The 27,888-nt window shown below is 45.8% G+C and overlaps 1 protein-coding gene across 6 annotated transcripts in view; it reads left to right on the forward strand.

Moving 5' to 3' along the window:
* The window catches only part of LOC135366363 (uncharacterized), a 192,759-nt gene that overhangs the window by 82,558 nt on the left and 82,313 nt on the right, over nt 1-27,888 (forward strand). For 5 of the 6 annotated variants that reach the window (XM_064599033.1, XM_064599038.1, XM_064599057.1 and 2 more), the window contains 4 exons: nt 5,845-5,948; nt 11,025-11,110; nt 11,170-11,322; nt 11,397-11,529. In XM_064599033.1, the coding sequence (XP_064455103.1) occupies nt 5,845-5,948; nt 11,025-11,110; nt 11,170-11,322; nt 11,397-11,529 (476 nt within the window). The remainder of the gene's footprint in view (nt 1-5,844; nt 5,949-11,024; nt 11,111-11,169; nt 11,323-11,396; nt 11,530-27,888) is intronic. The other variant, XM_064599041.1, reaches the window with a different exon arrangement.

Raw genomic sequence — 27,888 nt, forward strand, 5'->3', positions numbered from 1 at the left:
GAACGAAAGCTTCGGACAACATATTGAAATCTATAGCAGTCTATCTATATCGTCATTCGTCTACAGGGTGTCCCAGAAAACGTGTCATTGAATTCTAATAAAAAAACTACGCCACCTAGAATCATGCGGTCAACGACGTTTGTTCCTACTAGGGTTTTGCCACCACCTGACGTGCATGTCATGTAACCTAAGTTTAATTATGTCAAATTTTGCTAAGTGAACTCGGAAATTTGCCAAGTAAAGGTCACTTTTTTACCCCCATCAACATGAAGAGCGTGCCGAATTTACTCTAATTCATGATAATTGACAGTGATATTCAGGGTCTATCCTATCGGGAAAAATAGCCGAACATCACGCTTCTCGGGGCACTTCAGTATAACACGCGAGGACTTTTCGAGCGCAATCGCTGTCAGTCCGACGAAAGGAGGTTGGAAACCCAGCCCACAGAGTGATAGTAAAAAAAGTGACAGCTCTTGAAATTGGGAAAGGGAAGGTATGGTCCCAGCCGAGGCCGGACGCGATAAGTCATCTCTCATCTCTCTCTGCCGTGCCGGTGTGGGCTGGGTTTCCAACTATATTTCGTCTGGCTGACAATGACTTCGCTGAAAAATTCGTCGCGAGCTCCGTCGAGGACGATTTTCGGCTATTTTTTCCGGTACGATAGCTCCTGAATATTCCTGTCAATTATCATGAATTTGAGTAAATTCGGCACGCTCTTCACATTGGTGGGGTAAAAAAGTGACCTTTACTTGGCAAATTTCAGAGTTCAGTTCGCAAAAATTTACACAATTAAACTTAGGTTACATAACATGCACATCAGGAGGTGGCAAAAACCTAGTAAGAACGAATGCCGTGGACCGCATGATTCTAGGTGGCGTAGTTTTTTATTAAAATTCAATGACACGTTTTCTGGGACACCCTGTATATATCCTTCCAGATTCCAGCAAGGCCGCAGCTGTATACACAGATTCCCTCCGCTCCATAAATGCAATTTGTAGTACACGTACACAAAAGAACCTTCTTGTAGACTATGCGCAATACTTAGCCAGCATAATGCGGAACAAAGGTTATTCTCGGTACCCAGCCATAGAGGTATACGGGGTAATGAACAAGCAGACCGCGCTGCTGCATCTACTATTTCACGTGTCGTTTGGGATACCTTATCAAGATATCAAATGAGTAACAAAAAAGAAAAAAAAGATGAAAAGAAGACACAAGCGACACAAAATGTCAGGTATTTTGGAGCACACAGCACACTCTAAAAACAGAGCTTCACCGCATAGCACGTAGTGCGCCAATCATTGCCGCGAACGATAGGGTTATCGCTTCTGATTCGAGGTGAGAGGGAGGCGTACGCCTTTTTGTGGCAATTACCATATACCCAAATTGCGACAAAAAGGCGTACGCCTCCCTCTCTCCTCAAATCAAAAGCGATAACCCTATCATTCGTTGCAATGGTTGGCGCACAGCGTGCTATGCGGTGAAGCTCTGTTTTTAGAGTGCAGAGCAGTAAACTTGATTTGATCAAACCGTACACCAGAAGCTATGCAGTCCTCTTGGAGAACATCATCCAGAACGTCATCAGATGCAGTTGACGGTTAGACCATACTTTTCTCACATACGGATTTCTCACATACTCTGTCTTACACATACTTATCATGTGTCACTGCACGAAACCCATCAACAACACTATTTTAGAGAGCTTTACAAGACATTTTCACCTCTTCACCCAGCCCTTTTGGTTGGTTGATTTATTGTTTTTAGCGCTATTGGTTATCTTAGTGAATTGTAATTGTAATATGTTCTGATATTAGTTTGTACAGCTTGCGACAAAAGTTTACGGAACACGGCATCTGCGTATTTCTTATTCCAAGTGGCCCCCTGCCAGCTATCAGGAAGAGATCGAATAAGAAACGGGTGGCTGGCTATTCCATCCATATCTCAGTATGTGTGATCCACTGATGTTTACTGCTAGGTTCTCGCTCCATTGGAAAAATGCGACACACCGGTGTTCCATAAACTTTTGTCCCAAACTGTACATATGATTGTTCTACTTTTACCTAGTCAAAATTAACACTCCATCATCGTCAGCTTTATAATAAACATCCTGCTGTTTTGTAGCAGAACTTTTTATCTCTAAATCTCGCTACGTCTTCCCGCAATTTGCCATTATAGCAATAGAGTAAACAGACACAAGCAACAACTTTATTTTACTGATGATGATTCGGGCGTTTCATCACCAGGGGCGATACTCAATACTCCATTGCTGGCAGAAGTAGAATATTCACGTACGTGAGATGTGGATTTTGCAGATTTCATGCATCTTCCTCGTATTTCCAGCAAAAGTATCGGATAAAATATCACGTTGCTTTTTTTAAAGTAACCGCAACGATACTCCTTCACTTTAAAAAGGAAGTATCGATATCAGCACTTTGCTGCTTGTTAGTCTACTTTCTACTAACGAGCATCGTTATAGCGATACCATGTCTCGGTAACGGGTACCACACTTCTCTAAAGAAAGTAGAGAAACTCCGACTTATCATAACAAAATAACAAGGTTTACTCAGACGTTTCGTCCGTCATGCGACGGACATCATCAGTGCCAAACTGAATGAGAGATTACACAACCGGTCGCTATTTAAGGAGATGGGGGTATTGTTCGGGAAGGGGGCCACGGTTTTTGTTACAAACCGAGGGGTCACCGCGTATGTGCAAAGACTCTAGAAGCTTTCTGGGTCCCCATTTTTGTTCTCGAGCCAAGGTCACCGCGTTGTCGAAGTCAAAGTAATGTGTAATCAATCAAACAATCAATCATACAATGTAAATCAATCAAACAATGTGTAAACAATTGTGCAATCTCTCATTCAGTTAGGCACTAATGATGTCCGTCGCATGACGGACGAAACGTCTTAGTAAACCTTGTTATTTTGTTATGTTAAGTCGGAGTTTCTCTATTCTTTTGTCCAGTTATGTCGTCTCCCGACTTTCGGAGTATTTTTGCATCTATCCGATCCAACCACGGTTCAGCTGCTTTAGGCAGTGTGAGAGAGTACTGCAACCAGGCCACAAAGATTATTCGCTTGGAGTGCCATCAACGCTTCAACCAGGAGTGCCTCAACCATAAAGGGGCGCGGACAATTGCTCACCGGACAATTGCTCACCAAAAACTGCGGAGGCCGGACAATTGCTCACTGCCTCTTTCACCACACTTATATTGTGATTTTATTTCGCGTTTATGGCGCTTGACTTTTTTATGTTAGCTGAACTTCTTTTTTAGCTGTGTAAGTTGCTTCAAATAGATCTAGGAATCCACCAGTGAGGAGGGTGAGGCGAGAGGTCGTCCACTTGAAGGCACACCTGAAGCGTCTTTGTCAGGACCTGCGTCCATGGGGCGTTCCTAGAGGATTATTTCCCAAGGGAGGGGGGCAGCAAAGTGCTTCCAGGGGGCAAAGCGTGCAACCACGTCACCTCCTTCCCTGGAGACGGACGCTGCGGGCTGTGCACTCTTAGAAATGAACTTCACCGCATAGCACGCTCCTAGCCAACCATAATCTCGAATGATATCCGTATCTGCCCTGATTTATTGAAAACGCAAGGCGTACGCCTTTGTGTGACAATTATGAACAGCATAAGTGTCACAAAAAAGGCGTACGCCTCACGTTTCCAACAAATCAGGGCAGATAACGATATCATTCGAGATGATGGTTGGCCAGGAGCATGCTATGTGGTGAAGTTCATTTTTAAGAGTGTGCGGGTGTTCACAGCAGAGCTGTAGCCAGGCGAGTTTGCGCCCGGGGCAGGGCAATTCTGAAGCGCGTCCTCCCACCCTTACTGCCGTCAAAAACCTCGTAAAGAAAGAAAGAAAAACGCCCATTTGCACTGCCGGGACCGTAAATTCTTGTCGTCTTCGTGTCTCCGGTTCCAGCCTTTTGTATGCACCAGCTTGTCTGCGCTCTCTATCCTTTTCCGTAAATTCAAATTCTCTTCATTCCTACTTTATACTGTCCGACCAACCTGCCAGGGATCGCCGTTCGGCGCCCTCTCTTTCGAGGGCGCCTGGGGCGGCTGCCCCTCTCGTACCCCCGTCGCTACGGCTCTGGTTCACAGGTTCATATTATGATGACTCTGAGAAAAAAATCATGACCTATGAATAAAGAGTGCGCAGTTTTACAAAGTGACCTTGTCCCCCTCTCGGTACGCTCATGCCTGCGTCACCGGGATCTTCCAAGACACGAGACGGGGAAGATTTAAAATCACATCATTATTTAACCGCTAAAATTCAAGAATTTTCTACATCTGTCCAAGTCGGTTTAGCGAACGAAAGCCACATTTTAGCGCCCGTTAGGCTTAGTAGGGCGGAGACGACTGAACAGCACGGTTAATTTATTATTAGGTTGGTCCAATTTCAGTGTTTGCACCGCTACGTCCAGGTTAGTCTAAGTTCGCTGTTGGCAGTTTCCCGCGCGCGACTGTGCATTGTATAGCCAGATAACATTTATTTACAGTAGTTTGTTTTGAAATCGGGATTTCGATCACTTTATTTCGAGGTACACCCAAGCTCAGCTAACAAATAAAAAGTCAAGTATATGAGCACCATAAACGATAAATAAAATCACATCACATAAAAACGCGAAATAAAATTACACATAAGTGTGGTGAAAGAGGCGATGAGCAATTGTCCGGCTTCAGCAGTTCTGTGGTGAGCAATTGTCCGATGAGCAACTGTCCGGTGAGCAATTGCTCTGGATACAGCATAAAGTCCAGCGGACCTTGCGGGGCTGAGCCAACGCCACCCACAGAAGGCCTGCTCATTGCCTCCTCTCCCTTTTTCGATTAAGAGCCAGAATTCGTCGGCTACTGCAATTCGCCGTTCTGCGAATTCAAGAACCCGCAATTGATTGCAGCTCGATCACCTGGAACCTGCAGACCTAAATATTTAGACAAACAATCGCAATACGCTTTCCAAAAATCAGTTTTGAGAAATATTGAAAGCTTTTTCCGCTTTATTTCCAAGTTTTACCATTTAGTACGCGCGGACGTTCCATCATAACTCGGAGACGACAGTGGTTCGCCATCATTGCCACGACCAATGAAAACATGTTCGTGATTGTCTACGGCAGTCAAAAATACGACCCTCGAGGATCGTATTTTGATCAATGATCATTGGCTGACTCTTAAGTCTGACGTCATGGCGACGAGTAAGCAGGCCTTCTCTATCTAGGTGGTATTGGCCGAGCACCGCCAGAGTTCGGCCGGCTCGCTGGGCTTGGCTAATGTGGGTGACGACTTCAGCCGAGGTCTGGGCTGGAGCGTGGATGGTTCTAGAGGTCTACTAGACATTCCGTGTCGGGTTCTCTCGTTCGATAGCGGAGTGGACTGCACGCTCCAGATCTATCAGTCCAATTCTCCATTACAATGATATCGCAGGGTGATACTTTGCGCACATGTGAAGATTGCATACCATACAGCTGCACTTGTATTCCACCTTACCTTGCACCAGCTCCCGTGGCATACTGGTTAGGATGATCGCTTTCCACGCCGAGACTGGGAGGTCACACGGGTTCGAATCCTGTCACCGGTTGTGCTGTCTCAGGTTTTCCCCTGGGTTTTGCGAAGACTTTCCAGACGAATGTCGGCACAGTTTCACCTCAAGTCATCCCAGGACGCATACTAACCCCCTGTCCCCCACTCCTTCCTGCTGTCCTCTCTCCATCTGTCCACGTCTGTACGCCGCTCATAGCCACAATTGCTTCGCGGCGCTAACACGGAATTAAAAAAAAACCTCACCTTGCAAGCAGGCGTGATTGCTGTCGACTTATCGTTTTGCTTCCTGTCTTGCTACAGAGTCGATCGTGAGGACCGAATACGACTACGCCTCCGACATCTTGACAAGGAAGACGCAGGACCTCATGGTCATCTCTGTTGCGGTAATTGCCGATATCATCGAGGTATATTGTAGGAGTTTTGGAAAGGAGTGAAGGGACATTCAATCATTCTATAGAGCGTTTTGTAAAAAAAATGTAAAACGCAACAGTTCAGGAAAAAGGCAGCGTGTGGGCACCTGGCAAGCTTACAAATCAATAAATAACGTGTAAAAAAGCCAGCAGGTAAAAAAAAAAACGTGTTTGAAGGGGCACTAAATTGCAAAGAGGTGCCGTTACGTTGACAGCAATACAAGACGAAACTGATGTTTATCCTTTCCCTCTCAGAACCACGGCCAGTGGAGCGGCTTGTCATTGGTTCTATTCAAATTATGTCCCGCGATAATTGGACAAATCGTTTCGGGAGACCAATGAGAGGAGGCTCGCGAGAAGGGAAACAGAAATGAGGAAGACCGCAGCGGAAGAATCACGTTCCTTTTGCATTGCTGTCAAGGTTCCGCCAAGAGGAGCAATCACACTGGAATATCTTCTAATTACATTGCAGCTGTTACAAAGCAAGTTTTAACTACCTCAGCCAAACTAACGTATTGGTCTCATACACATGTTTCGGGATGGGATAGTCCCTTTAAAGTGAGTCCCCGGCACAAAATGAGCACAAAGGTTGTAGTATATCTGGGACCTTCTGTTGCTGTCAGAAAAATGTGTAAGAAATGTCTCCCTCCGCAGCTATGGATGTGATGGCAATGAATTTATTACGAAGCGGGCGAAAGTTCTCTGAAAGCAACGCAGGGCCCTCTCTATCGGGTGCTTTTGCACGGCACCCAAGCGGCAGTAGCGCTTCGGCCATGCCGGTGTTTTGGAAGGACATTTTTCTAAAATACATTTGTTTCTATCCTGTTGAAATGGACACCATAACCGTCGGGTCAGTATGTTTCGTAAGCATTTCCGATAACACATAGCGCTACATACCGGAAGCGGGGGCTACCTGGAACGTCCTTTTTGTTTCGTTCTTTCAAAACACGAGGGCGAATGCAACCCGAAGCAGACGACGCCGCTGCCTTGACGCGGGTGACGTTACGGGGTCCATAACGTCAAGTGAGAGCAGAACAAAGGACGTAGACAACAGAAGAAACGAGTTCTTCAGCTGCGAGTTCAGCGAGTACTTCTGATCATGAGGACTAATAAGGGATTCGTCTGGTTGTCTACCTTTGTCCTGCTCGTCGTTTCACCTTATGGATTCGTACCAACCTGACAGGACGAACAGCCACAATAGCATGAGGTTGCTGGTGGGGGTGTGCGGAATGGGGAAACCTAGGGGCGCGAGGCTGAAGGCAGCCAGGGGAAACGGAATATGTGGGCCTCGCGTAGTCTCACAGAAAGGATGGTTTGAGTCGTTCAAAAGAAATGGTTTCGGTGCGACCTGCGATGTTAAGGGTGCAGTCCTCGGTCCACCGTTGAATGACGTGGTAGGGGCCGGTGTATGGGGACTGTAAGGTTTATCCGTATCACTCTTAGAAAAAAAGGATGGAGCAGTTACACATTTAGGAGGTAATAGTTGTCGCATATGTTGTGCCTAAAAGGTTGCTATCTCACTCTCTGCCATGAATGATAGGATTACCGCTTCTGACTCGGTGAGCGAGGGAGGCGTACGCCTTTTTGTAGCAATTTGGATATATGGTAAATTGCTTTTACCACCCTTTTACACCCCTTATTAGACGCTATATTGACCTAGGTGGTAACCATAGAAGTTACCACCTTTTCGCACCCTTTTTTCTTATAGCGTGTACCATCGCGTCCAACGAAAACGTGCCTCCTGTGTGGAGATCTGGGTGCATGAGTGGGGCGCGGAAGGTGCAAGGTTCTGGAGTGCGAGGGACTAGGTCATGCATAAGAGCGTGTAGACGTTTGGCATATGAGGAAAGATCGAAGACACCAGTTGGCGGTGAAGATCGCGCAGGGTATTCGAACGTTTTGCTTTCAAGGTTTTGCTTCACAGTGTCGCGTACGTAGACGAGCATGGGATAGGCAGGGCTTCAGTCCAAAGAGAGTATGAACGAGTTTCACTCCTCAGAGCCGACTTTAAATGACGTTGCATGCGCCCGACCATGCAGTTGTCCGTGTGCGATGACACCCGTGCAAACGTACCAGCTCGGCGAATAGGACATATCTCGGACTATTAGGGTGGTGGGGACGCCAAAACGGGCGACCTTGGTGTGCACAAGAGCAGCAGCGCCCGTGGAATCGGTGGCTGAGATAGGTGAAAGGAAACAATATCGAGTTGGATGTGTTCGAAGCGATTGTCGGGATCAAGGAATGGACCTTTTCCAGTTGGACGTGCGACGCATGCGCGAGCTGCGCCGCGCCATCATCTTTGGTGGCTCTCGGTGGTCCGGGGCGCCCTTGGTTCGCGTATTCCGTGCGAAAAATGCAACCAAACTATGCGCTGCCGTTGGTTGCAAAAGTGCATGTAGCTCTTAGCTGCCTTATTTTAGCCTTCTTATCTTCAGCTTCATGGGTGGGCTTCATTCTTGTACCGCTGAAAGGGCACACACCTTACCCATTCTGTGTACAGAAACCCTAGATATGTTTAATGTGTCTGGTATGACTGCTGCCTTGTAAAAGTGTACTAGGCCCTCATGTACCTTGTTCCACATTTCTTTGCCGTTATCTGAAGGAACATCCGCCGTGTGTCATCCACTTGCCCATAAACACATTCCTCATGCTAACCCACTTTTTCACGTCCAAAAAGCGGTCCAAGAGCCTGGGTTGTTCGCCCTAGCCCGTTCGACCACTTGATAGGTTTTTCTGCTCTGACACATAGTGACTAAACATGCCATATATGATTTTCCCCCATAATCCCCAACACTTTGTCAAATAATAATTGATGTCAAATAATAAACATTTTTATAAATAAATGAAATAATTCTATTACATTTTTCGATGATTTATTCGCATCGAACGTGGACAAATTTTAGCAACGTATTATTAATGCTTGTATTTAACTGACCATTGTATGGGAGAAAGAAGAGTTTTGGTTTATTTACTTTGTGCCTATGTTCAAGTGAATCTAAATTTTCTCTTCCAACATACATGTTAGTGAACAAGTCCTTCGTAACCTAGACAATACATAAGCCGGGTAGCAGAACCTTGTACTGTCTTTTCTTTTCTTCTTTTTGATAGCGTGCATGTGTAGGGACCCACAGTGCAGATGCATACTGTAAACAAGGTTGAACGAAGGTTTGATATGCCTGACAATTCAATATATTTCGTTGAACCATGGCGAAATTTCCCTCTGAGCATCCACAGACTTTAAGTGGCTTTCGCGCATATATGGTTATCCCATTCCAGATCGTTCCCTTTAAATATGCCGCCAGCAATGAGAAGGGTGCCCAGAGGAACCATAGATTATTGGCTGTGCTCAACATGAGGCCATTTTCTTCAAGATGTGTCCTACTGGTACTCCGGATTGCTCCACACTGTTCTATTCAACCGTTCTGTTCGTGAAAGACAGAGATATGCAAATAACCAGTGGTCTCCCCTCTTCAACGGAAAAAGCAAAGAAAAAAGAAAGAAAGAAAGCAGATGACACTGGTTGCCTGCTCCGTACGCTCAGAGTACCGCCAAAAGTTACAGAAAAATAGGTGTTAACAACACACTGAACTCCCTTCGAACAAAAGTATTTCGAACAAACGGAGTTCGATCAGATGTCTCCAATCACACGGCGTTCGACCAAATGTGCAGACACCGCGCGTCGCGCGAGCCACCAACCGTGTTTCCGACTCCTCCCGCTAGAGGCGCTTTTCCGCTGTGGAAAAGGTCCATTGAATGGGAGCTGTAACTGTATGGCGTGACATTTTGCATCATTGACGGAAGGCAGTACCTCACAGTGCCCTTCATGTCGCCGTTCATGCGTTAGTCAAACGTCGCGGCCGAAATTAATTTCTGACGGGCAGATTGTGGTATACAAAGGGCCGAGGTTTTTCCGGAGGTGATGTCGTAGCACAAGCGTCTTTCGGCGACAATTGCCCAACCGAATTATCAATGGTCGTGCGAGGCAGGAGATGTGCGGTAGGAAACAGAATGATGTTGATGGCAAGCTCGGCTACAAATTGCAGTAAAAACCGGGACTGGTGTACTTGAAAAGGGGGAAAAAGGGGGAAAACTATACTTAAAGTTTCGAGCGGACGCTCTTCATCAGAAAAAGGAGGGAACAGGAAGCTAGTGCCGGAGGATGTTAAACATTCTGCCCAGCCCGCTAGGGGGCTGCACGTGATGTACAAATTGTTAGTACAGCTTGGGACAAAAGTTGACGGAACACCGGGATTTTCTACATTGGAGACATTTCTACATTGGAGCGACACCCTAGCAAAAAACAGGAGCGGACACATATAGTGAAAGGTGGATAGAATTGTCAGTCACCTGTTTCGTATTCGATGTCTTCCTGGTAGCCAGCAGGGGGGGGGGGGGGGGCTACTCCGATGAAGAAATATGTCAGTGCCGTGTCCCGTAAACTTTTGTCCCAAGCTGTACGTTGGTTCGAGATGTACGAGAGGACGACTCAATCGTTGGAGCGTAACGTCGATGCGTCATTGACCCAATGGTTCTCCGAGTGGCACACGTCAAGAGTTCCGTGGTGCAGCAGCATACGAAAACGTCCCGCGAAATTAAGGTTCCGTCAAACATTCCTCAAACGTGCCTCTAAGCGAATTCCCAAATTATTAGGAACACAAAATTAATCATGTATACTGTGTACAGTACCCAATGTGTTTGTGTTACCAACACATAAGCTGTGGGAGAGATCGGATCTTTCAGGTAAGACGGTGATAACACAAGAACAATATCGCTGACACTGTAGTGGGTATGGAATTTGTTTCTGATGGCATCTTCGACTGGCGTCACCACTTCGACTGATCAAAAAGGAACGCCCTCTGACAGCAGCTTCGGTAGTTTCTTCTTTCTTCCATATTTTCTTCTTGTCGTCTTCTTTCTTCCTCCATTGGTTCCACCAGTCGAAGACAACCCTTCAGTTATAGTCGAAAACAGGCAGGCAAATTTGCTCATGGCAGGTATGCGTGTTACCTTCTTCAGGTTGCAACGTATACGCACAAATAAATTTGCATATGTTGGTGGCTTTCTCTGCAGCTAAACAAAAGCCTCCCGTTGCCAGAGCTCTCTATCATGGGCTTTCTGGGCAAACTCACCCTCACGGATGAAGTCTTCAGGTACTTGTATGTATCTTTTCTCTATATTCTATTCCAGGTTGACGACAATGGTTTGTTTTCTTAAGGGAGGGCTACGGGACGCTGGTGTGTTGGTTAGCCGGCACGCTGCTTTCTGTTGTGTTCCTGAGCACCGTTGTTGGTATTTGTTGTCACAGCGAGGAGATACCGCCCAACAAGAGGGGATTCCTGTCGAACCAGGCAGGCATCATGATTGTCATGTGAGCCGCTATACTCTCTACAACTCAATATTCTTCAAATGAATGAATATTCTTCAAATGAAATTCTGAAGCAGGTCTTCCTTGGTGATGTGGCTCTTCTGTTCTGCCATGATGCCTTCTACGATCTTGTTCATGATGAGCGGTGTGATTACCGAAGCCTACGTCTGCAATCCGTACAAGGAGCACAACATACAGTTTTTGGACACGGTATGTCTGTTCCATAGGACCCTCGTCATACCAATAATCTAAGATAACGACGTGGGCCGTCTCAAGAACTGAGCTGCCATGATATACAGGGTGTCTCAGTTAAATCCCCGGGCTAAATAATTCGCGAACGGGTGCACCAATCGATGAACTGCCTCTTTTACAAATATCTGTCCGATACCACTTACAGGCTGCGTGCTGTGTGACTGAGTAGGAGGCGCTCATTATTTAAATAAAAATTCAAATGAGTTCCTTGAAAAACATAACTTCTAAGGCCGGGCGCCGTCGGCATTAAAATGGGTGCTACCTCTTGTGGGACCTTCAGTGGACACCTTTTAGAGAAAAATCTGCCACTGAAGCGGGTCATTTGTTGCTGTTATTGGTTTCGGTTTACATATTTTTGTCGCGGCTGGTAGCGGCGAAGCGCAAAAGGACGCTCTACCACTCCCTTATCCACCAATGAATTACGTGTTCTTGAGCTTACTTCGCAACGGGGAGTGCTGAAGGAAGAGTAACAGCGTCAGACAGGCTACGCCAGTCCCCACATCGCTTATCTGACTGATATGCGCCCTTTCCCTGTTATGATCGCGCGGACGAAACACAGATAATCACATATTACCTTGATATCACATGCTTTCCATTGTTCTTCAGCACTCGCCTTTGCGAAGTAAGCTCAAGAACACGTAATTCGTTGGTGGATAAGGGAGTGGAAGAGCGTCCTTTTGCGCTTCACCGCGACCAGCCGCGACAAAAATATGTAAACCGAAACCAATTAATTACTCCAACAAATGACCCGCTTCGGTGACAGATTTTTCTCTAAAAGGTGTCCACCGAAGGTCCCAGAAGGGGTAGTACCCATTTTAATGCCGACTGCGCCCTGCTTTAGAAGTCATGTTTTTCACGAAACTCATTTGAATTTTTATTTAAATACTGAGCCACTCGCCCTCATTCACATGGTGCGCGGCTTGTAGGTGGTATAGGACAGATACTTGTAAAAAAGAAAGTTCTTCGATTGGTGCACCCATTCGCGAATTATTTAGCCCGGGGATTTAACGGAGACACCCTGTATATGGTCGCCCTCACACGTTATGAGCACTATCCAGAATCTCCTGCAAGCTCTGGTCTCATATGTCGCAATAGAAGATTTACATAGTGCAATATCCCTTTCTTACGCAACAGCAAGCAACCCAAGCACACCCGACGGTAGCAGACAGCACACTTCTCCGCGCACCACAATCTCTAGGTTTTTCTTCTTATATCCACTCCAAGACACTTCAAATCACGAATCCCAGGGGAAGTGCATGACTGGGATTGAGCTAGATGTAAGGAACGCTGAGAAGCGCTAGAAGGACGTAGCCATAGCCACTATAGTGGCTCCAGGGCTCGGACTTTGGGAGAGGGCGTCGCTTCTTTGATTTTTATATCGTATTTGTATCGTACATACGGAGTTTTAGCGCAGCGGGAGGTGTTCACGATAAGAGTCCGTAAAACATGATAAGGCAATCGCCCTCTTTCTTTGAAGCGAGTGACATCAGATTGCTAAGCTTGCATTTGTCAGAGTTCTTCCTTTATCGTATCGTTTTCGTAGAATTCTTCCGATGTACTAAAGCTCGCTAAAGCGCCAACCGCATGAGGATTTTCTCCAGCGTTTATCGAGCGTCCTGCCGCGGCGTTTGGCGAGCGTCAAGCCAAGGCGTTGTGGAACAATAGTCGCGCGACACTCCCCTCGAAGTCCGAAGCGAATAGATAATTCAGGGTTGGGCGACGGAAGAGGCGGGGACGACGCGCGCAAGTGGCCAATCAGGAGTTAACCTCGGGATAGGTTCATCCGGTCGCGCCAATTTTCGGGAGCCCCCATAGATGGTAGCATAGACTGCTGTTCGGCCACGGCCCAGTCAACCACGAAATGTAGAATCAACGTTGAAATACCAATCCAGATCTACAACACTATCGTAGAATCTGCGATAGCGTGCAGCGTAGATTCTACGTAGAAAATGTCTGGTCAAAAACACGTAGAATCTACGATAATTTGATACCGCTATTTCTACGTTGACTGTTGTTTTTTCTACGTTGATAAAACGTTCACCAAATGTTGTGAATTACTGCTTATTCCACGTTGTCTATTGCTACCTGTTCTTACAATGCTACCCCACTTCTGCTGGGGCAAAAGCGCAGGTATCCCCAAACCTAACTGTGTCAAAATACAATGGTACAAATATGTAATAATGAATATTCAATAAGATAATGAGGGGCATGACCGTTTATGTGCTTGTTTATTAAAATCTGAAATCAAGTAATGAAACATGCACAAAAAAGATAATCAGTGATAATGGTCGAAGAGATGCGAACAAAGATATCTGCATTTTGCAACTCGTAACATCTGAAATAACTGCGCTACGTACTGTTTCAACGTGCGACTTCAACAATGGAGTAAAGCTCCGTTGCAAACTGATGTCGACACTGGGAAGGCATTTGCAGCAGCCACAAACCAGACAGCATTAAACCTTACCCCAGTAGGATATCATCAGAACATATTTAATAAACATTCGGATACACCAAACTACATATCACACACGCACACCACACACCGTCCCACAGTTCGCATAAAAATGTCAGTGATACGCAACCAGATTCTGCAGGTACAGAAAACGACACAAAGCTGTTTACTTCGGATACTAAACTGTTATGCACCACGCTTCTACCACATGTGCTCGTTGAGAAAACGAGAACGCACATATCTTAAGTGAGGCAAAATGAGGAAAGAAAACTTACCTGTAAAACTTGAAGGGTGGAGAACGAAGGAACGCTGTCTCTCGCACACTACAGCATTCGCTGCTACGCTCAACATAGTTGTTCAACGCATTGGCCAGTGCTGCCTCGATGCTCCAGAGATTGCAGTACAAAATACGCATGATGCTGACGTTCCCAAGACCTTCCCCTGTGACAAAATGAATGTCCATCCTACCGAACTGCCACGACGACGCGCCTCGCCACTCACCAGCCTCGACTATTTGAAAGGGCGGTTTGAGAATGTTGGTGGTGATGAGGCAGACGTAGTTGCGCTCGGCTCGCGCTTGTTGGGAAATTGATTTCTTGTTATATCCCTCAACCTCCGTGACCGATCATTATAATGGCGTGGAAAAGGTAAAATATGTTTTTTTGCTTTGTTTACTGAATACGTGCGATTCGTGATGAGTCGTTTACAAATACGGGTAAAAAATGTAATGCTACGAGGGTATAAAATAAATAAATATTATTAGTAATGGCAGCATGAGTGATATAAATACCACGTCTACAGGCCTTACTCTACACGCGAACGGCACAATGGAACGTAAAAATAAAATACAGTGCGAAACAATTGGGTGCGCACTGAAGAAGCAACGGGTTTCCATTCGTGATAAAGGTTGACAATATGTTGAAGGTACAATGTAGAACCAGTGGCGTATCTAGAGCTACCTGCGCCTATGGCAATATCGTTAACATGATGTTCTTGGGGATGCATTTTCGTGTGGTCCGCACTAGGTTTCATACTACAACCTCTCTAATGGCGGGTGCTCTAGATCATTTATGAATGTGCCAGGTTGAGTGCCCGACCTGACACATTCACACCCGACCACATAATGGCGCCCCTGTTCACCTGGCGCCCATGGCACCTGTCCACACCTGCCGCACCCTAGATACGCCACTGTGTAGAACCAACGCAACTATTTGCTGCGTATAACTACAGTTGATTCTTTCATAAAAAATCAACGTTTCTTTACGTTCACAATCCACTATTGACCAGGTACAGTTGAAACAGCGTTGGTTCAGCGTTATGATTCTACATTCAACATTGTTCAACATTAGTCAACATTAGACAACGTAGATTCTACGTTCCACCAACAGTCGGTGTGAACTGGGGGTGTTCGGCAGAAGAACAGAAGTTTGTTGCCAATGTTAAGAACGCAATTCTTGTGTGAGTGTCCAACATACAAAACACAAGTAGAAGTGTGCAACAGCTTGATGAAGATGTCAACCGGAATGCTGAGTTCGTTCTGTCTAAATACACGAAGCGGGTACCTTGTGAATAGCGGGACCGGGATTCACAACAAATATGACTTCGTGAGCGTGCAGTGCTGCAGTATCTTGTTCGTTACAGCGTGTTATCACTCAAAAGCACCTGTGTTTGAGATTCTTTACTTGTAATCAAGTGTTTATCAAGTTACGTAGAGTTGCTTTCCCCCAGAGATTACGGAAACGTTCGCATGAGACGCCGTCCATCCGCCGTTGTAGAAACGTTGCATGCGGTGAGCTCCGAGCGTTTTTTGCCAGCGTCGTTTGTCGCTGAGAAAAGCGCGACGCCCTGCCGCTCGCAAAACGTCTCATGCGGTTGGCGCTTAAAGGAGCATGGGAATGATCGGAATAAAATATGACGGGAGAAGTAGACATTACGATTCTGAGCCCTGTGATACATATTCGCACAAAAAGTTTGAGCGTAGCGCGTAATTCTGGCGCGAGGGAGCTTTGCTTCCAGGTACGAGGGAGCGGTACTTCCATCGTCGCCTCAGCTGGTTTGACGTCGAACGCAACTCGACTGGAGGCTCGTAGGGAAGGGCTGTAATAGGTTTACCAACCCGGATGTTCTAGATTCCGGATGCTCCATCAGTTCAGGGCATATCAAATACCTCTTACAGCTGACGTTGAAAAAGCATTTTTACAGATCGTACTCGATCCACAGGGTCGCGATTCTTTGCGCTTTCTTTGGTACGCCACTGCGCCGAAGGCAGACGAGGCTTTGCCTCCTATTGAGACTTGGAGAATGATGCGGGTACCGTTCGGCGCAAAGTCCAGCCCGTTTTTGTTGGCCGCCACTATCCGACATCATTTGCAATCTGTGATTTCACGATATCCTCGAACGGCTTCTCTTCTATCAAGTCACTTTTATGTGGATGACCTGGTTGTTGGCGTGGATTCCGTTGACGAAGGAAATACGCTCTACCGTGAATCGCGTGACATCTTCATTGAAGCAGGGATGAAGCTCGCCAAATGGACCAGCAACGACAGCACCCTGTGGAAGTTATTTCAAGCGGAAGGCACCGCTTCATCATCCACCACTTCCCTTAAGAGGGTGCTCGGACTCAATTGGGATATCGACTCTGATGAGATACAGCTCTCCATGAAATCATTATCCGATTTTCTGGAACGTCCGGTTGACACTAAGCGTTACGTGCTTTAGGCTGTTTCTCGGATTTTTAATCCTGTGGGCTACGTGGCGCCGTTCGTCATTACGGTCAAGATCCTACTGCAATGCATCTGGCTTGCTAAGCTTCAGTGGGACGATATTCTTCCTGACGACATAAGGTCTGTATGGAGCAATTGGTGTCAAGAGGTGCCTACGCTGGCTCGTTTCCGGCTACCTCGGAAGCTAACAGGTGCCACAGCTCCGTTGACGGAGCTTTCAAGGAGTCTGCATGTTTTCGGCGATGCCAGCACCAAGGCCTACGGAGCAGCTGTTTACTTGGTTTCTCAACGTGGCGAAGGCCTATTGGAAGCATATCTTTTGCTGGCCAAAACCAGAGTCGTCCCGGTGAAAGCAATGTCCCTCCCGCGCCTCGAGTTGATGGGCGCCGTTCTAGCCTCACGACTGCTTAAGTTTGTCCGGCACACGTTATTCCTTTTAGAGGTGGAAGCCATCTTGTGGACAGACTCCGAGGTTGCTTTGCATTGGATCCATGCCGACGCCTTCTGAACACTACGTGTTGGTGGAATGGCCCGAGTTGGCTGTGCAGTCCTGAATCCTGGCCGCCAGGGTGGCACTCTACAGCCAATGCTCCAGGAGGTGTCTACTCCGAGGCTAAGACCCCCGACGTTCTCGCAGTGATGACAGTGATCAACGAGCCCATCCTGCAAGTACGAAAGTACAGCTCGTTCTCCAGACTGCTCCGGGTTACGTCATGGGTGCTACGGTTTGTCCACAACAGCGGGAGCCCTTCCGTCAAGGACAGGGGTATGCCAAATTCAGAAGAGATTAATGCGGCAGAGCACTATTGGATTAGAAATGCTCAGCGTGAGTCTTTTGCATGAGAGGAAGTCTCCGAGTCTCTTCGTCAGCTGGACTCTCAGCCCCTTCTCTCTATCGAAATTGCTTGGTCCGTGGCCTAATCCAGCCCAGCAACGCTCTGCGCTCAAAGCTCTTCTGACATTTCTGGACACCATCGGACTTCGATCGTTATTGTGAAGAGGCACATTATTTTATTCCCCACTTTCCCACCAGCAATGGGGTAGAGTATCGCCTGTAGCGATGAAGCTCCCCACTCTCCAAAGCCAAAATAAAGTTGTTCGACGTTGAACGAGCATCATTTAGTGCACTATGTAATTACTATGCGCTTGCGAGAAACAGCCTAAAAAAGGCATGCTATTGAATTGACATTCAGGGCCCTCAACGAAGCAAACTTTGAGCAACAGAATGTGAAGCTAGCGTTTAAAATTTCCAGCACCTTTTTAGTCGAAACGCATACGTGTGTTGTCAATGCTGCTCTTTATGAATCATAATTCGTCAGTTCTGCATGAGCTAAACAGAAGAATCAGAGATTCCTCTCCCACAATAATTAGAAAGGGATATTCAGCGTCGTTGCTCAATACACTCGGGAGGAGGAAGATAGCAATAGGTGTTCAACTCAGGACATATTCGGAAACTTTTGTTTCAACACGTTCTAGCTGTAAACACGCTGTTGAACAACAACATTAAGCTGCGACAGATCAGTTGCACAGGGAGAAGCAGCAAGCAACTTCTCAGAAACAAAAGATAAAACTCTACAAGTGCCATTTGATCAGAGCGTTATACGGGTGTCATTTATAACGTAGTCAATGTTGCATCCAAAAACTGTAATTGTACGCCTCAAAGTACAACTTTTGCAAGTATTTTGAAGTATGCTGCTGACAGACCGTTCTAGAAGTTTTACGGACGAAGTATTAAAAGCTACACGAGTCTAAACGAATAGTAAAGCTGTTCAACTCACCTTTATTCGTGCTTTCGTATACTCGTAACAGAACAAGCTGTAAGTTGCTACGAGTCGATATCCCAACACTTGCAATAGGATCCCATTCTTCGGAATTACACGCTGGTTCGCTGTTTCACATCGAGAAAACGGGTGAATTTTTCTTCGAAATAGCATCTCTGCCGAACAAAACCACAGCAAGCGGACGCCATGTTGTCTTCCTGACGGACGGTGTTCGGTGACGTCACGGAGCTGTGGAGGGGCCTTGTGTATCTTGATGGTGTTGGTGCAGGACACTGTATTTTCTTTCTGTAGTTGGAAATCGTGCCCGCTGGCGCCCAGTCGACGTCAATGACAGGTCGTTGCGTTAAATTAACCGACTATTACGGGCCCTGCGGACTCCAGTCAGGATGACAGCACACCGTCCACTCCGATGGGGGCTACAAATAAAGTTCAACATGCCATGCGCTGGCGCGTGCGTTAGTACTACAGAGAATAGCGCGGTCGATATCGGCGCCTGTATAGAGAAGCCATCGGTGGTATCTGACGACACGAAGTACAAATACCTAAAGAACTGTTGGACGCCTTCAGGAGACTACAACTTCAAGAGCAACTGCGATAAGCGAAGGTCTCTCCTGCACCGGTGGGTAGAACGCTACTCCCCTTGGCTGTGCTATTGGAGAACGCTGAAGGGAGCATTGTGCCGTCACTGCGTGTTCTTCCCTCAGAAAGTAAAAAGGGGGATGCAGGGTGTTTTCATAGTTAGCCCCTATACGGACTTCCATGCTACGGCAGAGAACCACGTAAAAAGTGAGTGGCACGGGTCGTCCCATGACGACGCCGTAAGCTTCTTAGCAAGGATGGACAAGCAAAAGCCGTCCGTGCTGGCTCAGGTAAATCAGCTTTATGCTAAGACAATAGAGCAAAACAGGAGAACGATCAGTTCAATCGTAGAATGCATCGTGTTTTGTGGTACTCATGACTTGGCACTATACGCGGTAAAGAATCTGGTGCCGGCAACTTCGCGGACATCGTAAACCTCCGTGCTGAAGCAGGCGACGCACGTCCCAAACACCATCTTGAGACAGCACGGAGAAATGCAACGTACCTGTCTCCGAAGACGTAGAACGAGATTGTCGACATTTGCGCCGAGGTCCTGGGAAGGGATATTGTGAGCCGCACTAACGAATCTCACGGATTCTCCATCCTCACCAGACAGCGCCGCCTTCCACACTTGCCTGCAGCAGCTATTTTTTTTGTTCATTCGTTCACTGAAGACATTACCTGTGCTGTCGTCAGAGTTCCAATAAAGACGTACATTTCAACAGAAACTTAAGATTGTGGCCTCACAGACACTGTGCCTTTTTTTTTACTTCAAACCTTTGCGCGTTTGAGCGTTTACGATACAGGTAGTCCTCCTTAGATGTGCCCCTCAGACGGTGCACTCTGACTGTTTCAATCATTTAGTGCGAGGACACTTCATGCTTGCCTTACAGTCACCTTCAACAGCTTCCCTGAGACAGAAATGATTGCTGGCCATCAAGAGAAAAGATGTTCAAAGTTCAATGCTTTTATTTTGTACCAAATGTTTATGCCCTATCAATAGTTCTTAAAGGGACTCTGACCAGAAGTTGTGGGAGCTCTTTCGTACTAGCAGTCGATAAAGCACCCATCAAGGACTCTCCATGCGAAAATTCACGCATTAGAACCCCACGGTTTCTCTAAACTCCGGCCCACCATCAAAATGACGTCAATATGAGGGCCACTGGCAACACCCACAATTGGCTCGAACGCGTCACGTGGTCACGCAATACCCTGTCAATTCCCTTTATGAAATGTCATTTATATGTTAATATGTTTTTTGTTACATAGTGTCAAAAAGAAAAACATACCCTGCATTTAACACATGCAGTAAGTTCTACGATTGCCTTCTCAATCTGCGTTCTGTTGTCTTGCGTTCCATATGGTTCCGTATCTGGTCAGCTGTAATGGTTGTCATATGACCAGCTTGCGAACTTGTGTGATTGCCGGCGCATCCTGCCTTTTTCGGGTCATCGAATTGGTGTTGGAGTTGTTCGCCATATTCTGAACGTTTCACCTATCATTGCGGCGCACTGTTGTTGATCTGCGAAGCAACGAACCGCAACGGCAGTCACTCGCCTCAGTTAAATTCTGTCTGCTGCATATCAAAGGAGCATCGGGACCTGATGATGTACTGCAAATGCTGAAGTTGAATTCTTTGAACCTTCATCTAAAGAAACCAAGTGTGATCTCGTGTGGTTCTGACGGAAAAGCAGTTTCAACAAGGTTACCACATTTATTTTTCACTTCCAAGTCTATGCACTCAAAACCATGCATGTGCATCCAATCATACTCGAAGCTGTTGTGTAACACGAATGGCTTTCTTACGTATCCCACAGAATCTTCCGCTTCATGAACCCGGTTATACTTTATGTGACCCTTCTGATGGCTCCTTACTAGGCTATGCCGCTCTGAAGCATTGAGGTGACGAAAGGTCATGGGGGCTGCATCTCTGCTTTCGAAAGCTGAAACAGTCATTCCACACTGTGTTTACTGGCTTTGTATCGAGTCTGACAAATCCGACAGACCTGGACTGCCTTTTTCAAGAAAGTTTGAAGTGTAAGTATGTGTTATATTGGTTTCACATATCCCCACACCACATATTGAGTGTGTATATCGCTGTACTTTTGATGCTATAGCATATCTAGCGTACATTATTATTTAACACCTAGCGTGGAAAACTCGACACCAGCCACACAATGCCAACAATTGTTTCTGCCATTTCTTCAACTGCTTATTTTTATTATAATATTATTTTAGTATAATCGTCTGATTGTTAATAGTCACAATTTTTCCCTGGTTTTGGCGCACTATTGCCTAAGTTGCTTACGCGCCATTAAAACTGAATCATCATCATCATCTTTCACTGCCATTATTCAATTGAAGTGCCATGTTTCAGTTGGATACAATGATATGGCCAGATATATTTTTTGCTTTCGTTCTGGAGTTGCTCATTTCAGAAGAATAGTCACTGTGAAGTTTGTTTTGGGAAACATTAAGAGGACTAAAACAAAACACTTTTCTTTCAGAGCATCCCTTATGCACCTACATTTCAATTAAGATCTGTGTTACAAGAATGACAGACCACTCAACAGCGATGAACATTTGGAGGTGGAAGTGCTGGAAGGAAGATGCGTTAATCTGTGTGAAACGTGCTTTGTATGTGTAGAGGTGTTAACTATGCTCCTTCTATCTACTAACCAGCTACACTTTTTAGGGTTCCCTGTAAACTAATGGAGCACATCATATACCAGCACGTTTGTTGAGTCTATCAATTTCTTTTTTTAAATTCCAGCATGGCTTTAGAAAAGGGCATTTAGGCAAATTTAACACAATTCGATCACAGCATTTTAAAGTGTCTTGATTTCTGGGTCCACATAGGTTCAGTATTTTTGTTATTTTGTAGAGGTTTTTGACACTGTGCTTTATGCTCGCTTGTTTGCCAAACGAGCCTCGTTAAAATTTGTTCCTGCTACCATTAACTGGATATGCAGTTTCTTGACTAACCGCAACCGTGCCAACAATTCGTGAGGAGAACCTATCATGTCGCCACCATGCAGCATTTGTCACGTTACATTTGCATCACATTTTAATCTAGTGTGAAGCAAGGCCTTTTGGTGATCGGCCTTGTATAATTACACACCCCTCCGTTATGTAACGCCACACGGTTCTTCAACCTATGACAGCTAAATAAATATATTGCCAAGTAAATTGTTTACAAGGCTCATTACCACATTTCACCACATTACCGCAAGCAGTTGTTAGAGTAGTGGCCCAGGGTATGAAGCTCGGCAATAATCATCATTCAAACAAAGTTCGTAATGTAGAATCCTTTACTGAAAACACCGACTTAAGATAACGATTGAGAACAAAGAGAGTGAACGTTTCGTCGCCTATCCGGGTGGCCTAATCCCTACAACAGAGAGCAGTCAAAAACAACATCGAAGGAGTCAAATCAGTGGTGTGCATTCCTTTCATCCAAGGTGCTTCATACACCATTTGAAGGGCACTCTGCTCATCAGGCATTAAGACTATGCATATAAAGTTAAGTGCATAGACTGTGATGCCACCTGCATTGGCGAGACAGACAAAGACGTGGGACAAGAGTAAAAGAGCACACAAGGGACATTGCCAGGACTTCTAATGCTGCTCAAACCAGAACAAAGGACCAGGACCGAATTAGTCTACCATTGTTGAGCTAAGGGACGTGTATTTAATTTTGACGGTGCGGTAACCTTTGCACATGACTAGCGATGTGGCCCTAGAAAGTTCTTAGATTCCTGGTTTATCAGACGTGATGCATCAGCCTGTAATACAAACCGTGGCCCCCTATCGGATGTGTATGACGCCCTCTTAGATAAGTAGGCTGATGTGCTCGTCTTTGGCCTCTGTTGTACTGATAATGCCACCCGGATAGGCGGCAAAACGTTTACGCTCTGCTTTTAATCGCTGTGTTAAGCGGTCTTTGCAGTAAAGGATGTTACATTATGAGGTGGTTACTCGGCATTTGGAACACATTTTCAAATAAAGCTCATTACATTGTAGAAATCATTCTTATTGCCTATTGTTTAGGGGATACCATTCTTGCAGTCACATGAAGCACTGAAGGGCCAATTTCGAAAGTAAAGGCAATCATCTTTATGTTCTTGCCGACATGGCACAGCGTGTGCACGAGCTAGCTCCATTTCAGAAGCTTGAGAATACTCAAAGCAATTAGTGCGCTAGCATTAGATATTGTCTGCAGCATTACATATTTGCTTTTGCTAGGGCAACTAAGAAGGGTGGATAGAAAGACAGTTACAACCTGTTTCCACAAAGGCAACTCAGATTCATTAGCAATTTCCTGCAAGAGAGCTAAGGCTTTTCCAGATTACTAGAACATGGGTACCTGATTGTAGATAACAATGATTCATACACCAGAGGTCAGTGTTACACACACCCTGCTTTCCATCGAAACTGTTAAAAGGCGTGACCCCCCCTAAACCTACACACAATTCCTGGAGTGTCTTCACTGGGCACTGTCACTGTTCCTCTCACAGAGTGCTCTCTATGAACCTGACCCCCAGTTATGGATGGACTGCCTGAAGTAACTTCAGCATGGTTTCCCAACATGAATGGTCATAACTTATATGAGCAGTGTTGTACTTACTGAAAGCAATATGAAATGCTATGCCTTGACAGGTTATGTTGATATCCTTCTTAAGACCGTAGAGAGATGTTCCTTGCTCCCTTTATTCCAAACCGCATTATCAGACGCAAGCCCACTTGCCACCAAGCCGATGAGTGTTGCCTCACAGTCAGGGCAATCAAGGGAATCAATCACTGGGGCTCAGAAAAGCTGTTTTCTATGAGGATCTGATCCAGAACTGAGACATGAGTCGCCCCATGAAAGCACAAGGGTTTCTTTGAATTTTAGATGCGTCAGCTTTTAATCTTCTCCTTCCCCCTTTTTTTTATGTAGTACCTGATTACTTTAGCCTTGTACAGCTTTCGAGATTGAGGATGTGGAGATGATGTAAGAGGTGGAATTAAGCTTTAGGCACGATGAAGCAAAGTGTGACAACGTACCTTCTGATAATGTTTATGTATCATTCACACAAAGAGAGGATAGATATTACAATAGATGTTACATCTTTTTCTGGTTTCGATATTTTTTGTTTATTCATGAATATACCTCAAAGACACTTGCGGGCATTACATGAGGGGGACATCAACACGGGTCACTTAACATATACAGAAGTTACAAGGAAAATGCATCTTTGAAAGACAGACTCTGCTTTTCGGTTGTTCATCAGTCTTGCTCAAGAAATTTTTTATTGTAGCAACGGTACACAATGTCACGAAAGGAGTGCTCATGTATCGTTCCGCGAGATTCATTAAAAAGGACTAGTGTTGTGCATGAACACAACATATTGAACTCATGAGCCATGTATCATCCCGAGAGCTATAAGTCATCCTAATTACAGATGCTGAATTATTTTAAATGCAATAGACGAGCTGTGCGAAGAGGTATCTCCAGTTAGGATGTTTCGTACCTGAAGCCTGTGGCAGTTTCTGTGTGGAAGGCTCGCCAGATCTGGGATGACCATGCTCTTGTTTTTCTCAAGCTTGTGGTAAAAACACCTTGCAAAATGCTGATACGCAGTATATCCATATCGTATACATAGATGTACATAAAATATAGTTTATACAAATAGGTAACCGGTCACAGTACAGGGTGTGTGTCGTGGCATTTCCACATGCACTTGAGAGCGACTGCAATTTATCTGCACACACCCTGTATATTACTACACGTGCTGTATTCTTTTAGAAACCAACATTTTTTTTTTACTTTTCAGTGAATCGAAAGTAAGAACACTCAACGATGAAAGATGAAAGTGATTGTCCCTTCTATGTTGTTCCAGCTTCAGAACATCAGTTCTCTCATGTCGAAGAACACTCAATATCGCTAAAAGCCTACGGTAAAAACCTACACACAGGGAAATATATAAAAAGGTGACTTAAGGCACAGCACAGTAACAATTACACAGTTGCCTATATTGCTTTTCTCCAATTAACAGTTCTGTATTGTGTCGTCTTTTATATGCTGCGCCCTTTACTGGAGTTTTTAGCGACTTTAATGCAGGACCAAACCAATTTTGAGCGCCCAAATTTTAACATCGTTCGGGAGGGCCACATGTGACTTACTTGTGAATATGGTCGCTCATAGGTTCGCGTTCGTAGAGCTTTGACTTCGGCTAGCATTTGTGGCATCGGCGACGTTTCGAAAGCGAGGCTCCCGAACTGTTCAGCACACAGAATTTCCTTGTCGATTGCAGAAAGGCCAGAAAAAAGTTCCGGGCTCGAAGTCTCCGCATTTCTTGCTTCGACGTCCATATTGAAGATCGCTTTCCGGATGCCGCCGCTCTCACAAACTCACTAACAACAGAACTTCTGGTCCGGGCACCCAATGAAACATGAACCTTATGTTTTCGACACGCACACGGAAATTGGCGGATATCCACTACAAAGAGGCCTAGGCTGCGTTCCAATACCTCGCGCCCGCGAAGCCGCCTGACTAGGCAGCTGAGTAGACCCCTTTGCTTGTCACTATTTGAACAGGCTCGTCTAGCCGAGGCGCCTGTGGCGCCATCTCGTTCCTCACGCAAGAAATGCGTACGGCGCAAGCGCAGCAGGACTCTAATGCGCTAAGTTTGTAGGACATCGTGCATAAACTGTCACCTTCACAACTAAACATGTGTTGCAACTCTCTACGCAGTTTTAAAAAGCGTACCACTATGTGCAACTTTACAGGTAAAGCCAGCAGAAACAGCGGGCATGCTGGTACCGTCAACGCGCGTCTCCATCCCGGCTGTCAGATGGTCAGGCGTATACCTAGACTGCATCGATGCGCACTAGGCGGTAGCCGACTGAATAGCGGACTTGACGAGATTTGGAACGAGACTTAACATGGCTGCACTTCCGGTTAGATCGCTTGGCAGTAGACTAACCGGGGTATTGGAACGCAGCCTAGATTTCGGCGCCGATTGCGCGAGTTGAGGAGGAAAAGCCAAGCCGGTTTTCAGCTCACCGTTTGGCAAACTTTGCCGCCGCGCACAGCCGAAGTATTTCGCGTGTGTCTTGGAGGCATATTATATCTTCGTAATAGATGCAAACGAAAGATTTGTTGAACTTCTGGTCAGAGTCCCCTTAAATGGACAGTACTGAACTGTCTAAATATGTCATAGGATGGCATTAAAGTGCAGCCTTGCAGTATGTTAACTTAATTATCCCTCCCAAAATCGAAATGACCGCGCTCCAATGCACCAAGGAATTCAGAAGCACTCTTGCCTTGCTTGCATTACCTTTTGATCCCTTCGTCTCACCATGTGAATAACATAGTGAAACAACACATGTGTGAGGCAAGACACGTGATAGAACAGCTGGACGTGAGTCGTGTGTATGACTCGGGTCGGGGAGGGAGCCTCAGACATGGCGGAATGCCGGAGGTTTCCGTGCGCGCTACAAAAGGGCGCTGCGTTTTGCATATCGTCCAAGTATATACAGGGTGTCCCAGAAAACGTGTCATTGAATTATAATAAAAAAACTACGCCACCTAGAATCATGCGGTCAACGGCATTTGTTCTTATTAGGTTTTTGCCACCTTGTAAAGTTAGTGTCATGTACCCCAAGTTTAATTATGCAAATATTTGCGAACTGAACTCAGAAATTTGCCAAGGGAAGGTCACTTTTTTACCCCACCAATATGAAGAGCGTGCCGAATTCAATTCATGATAATTGGCAGTGATTTTCACGAGCTATCCCATCGGAAAAAATAGCCGAATACCATGCTTTTCGGAGCACCGGACCATAACGCGCGATGTCTTTCTGAGCGCAATCGCTCGCAGCCCGACGAAAGGAGGTTCCGAAGCCAGCCCACAGAGTGATAGTAGAAAAAGTAACAGTTCCTAAAGTTGGGAGATGGAAAGCATTATCCCAGCGAAAGCCGGACGTGATAAGCCATGCCTGCGTTATCTCTTTCTGCGATGCCAGGGTGGGCTGGGTTTCCAACCTCCTTTCGTCGGACTGACACAGATTGCGCTGAAAAATTCATCGTGCGCTATTCTGTGCCACCTCCGTAGAGCATGATGTTCGGCAATTTTTTTCGATGGGATAGCTCCTGAATGTCCCTGTCAATTATCATTAATTTGAGTAAATTAGACACGCTCTTCACATTGGTGGGGTAAAAAAGTGACCTTTACTAGGCAAATTTCCGACTTAAGCTCGCAAAAATTTACATAATTAAACTTACGTCACACGACATTCACATGAGGAGGTGGCAAAAAACCAGTAAGAACAAATACCGTTGACTGCATGACTCTAGGTGGTGTAGTTTTTTTATTATAATTCAATGACACGTTTTCTGGGACACCCTGTATAGACAGGTAGCGAAACTCCCATACGGCCCTGCGTCTTCAGATTACGCCATGATAGAGACTGTCAGTGCCATCCATCCGTTGCGCGGACTACTACACTTTTAAATAAATGACATCAGATGTGATGTTAGCAGCATGAATAATAAGCAGTGCATATCAGCCACGGCGCGTTTGCATTCGCGTAGGTCGTTTGCGTTGTATTCCCTTCCCCTTTTCCTGACCGAACCATACTAATCACCCAGGGAAGCAATACCAGACGAGAACAGAGAAAAGTAAATCATATCAGGTTTAGTGACACATATCAGTTCGAAATAGAGATGAGTGCGGTGCTGGCATACCCGCGGGTACCCGCGCAAGTTTGCTCTTTGCGGGTACACATTTCTTTGGGG

This window comes from Ornithodoros turicata, chromosome 1 (genome assembly GCF_037126465.1).
Source record: "Ornithodoros turicata isolate Travis chromosome 1, ASM3712646v1, whole genome shotgun sequence".
In the NCBI taxonomy this organism is placed as follows: Eukaryota; Metazoa; Arthropoda; class Arachnida; order Ixodida; family Argasidae; genus Ornithodoros; species Ornithodoros turicata.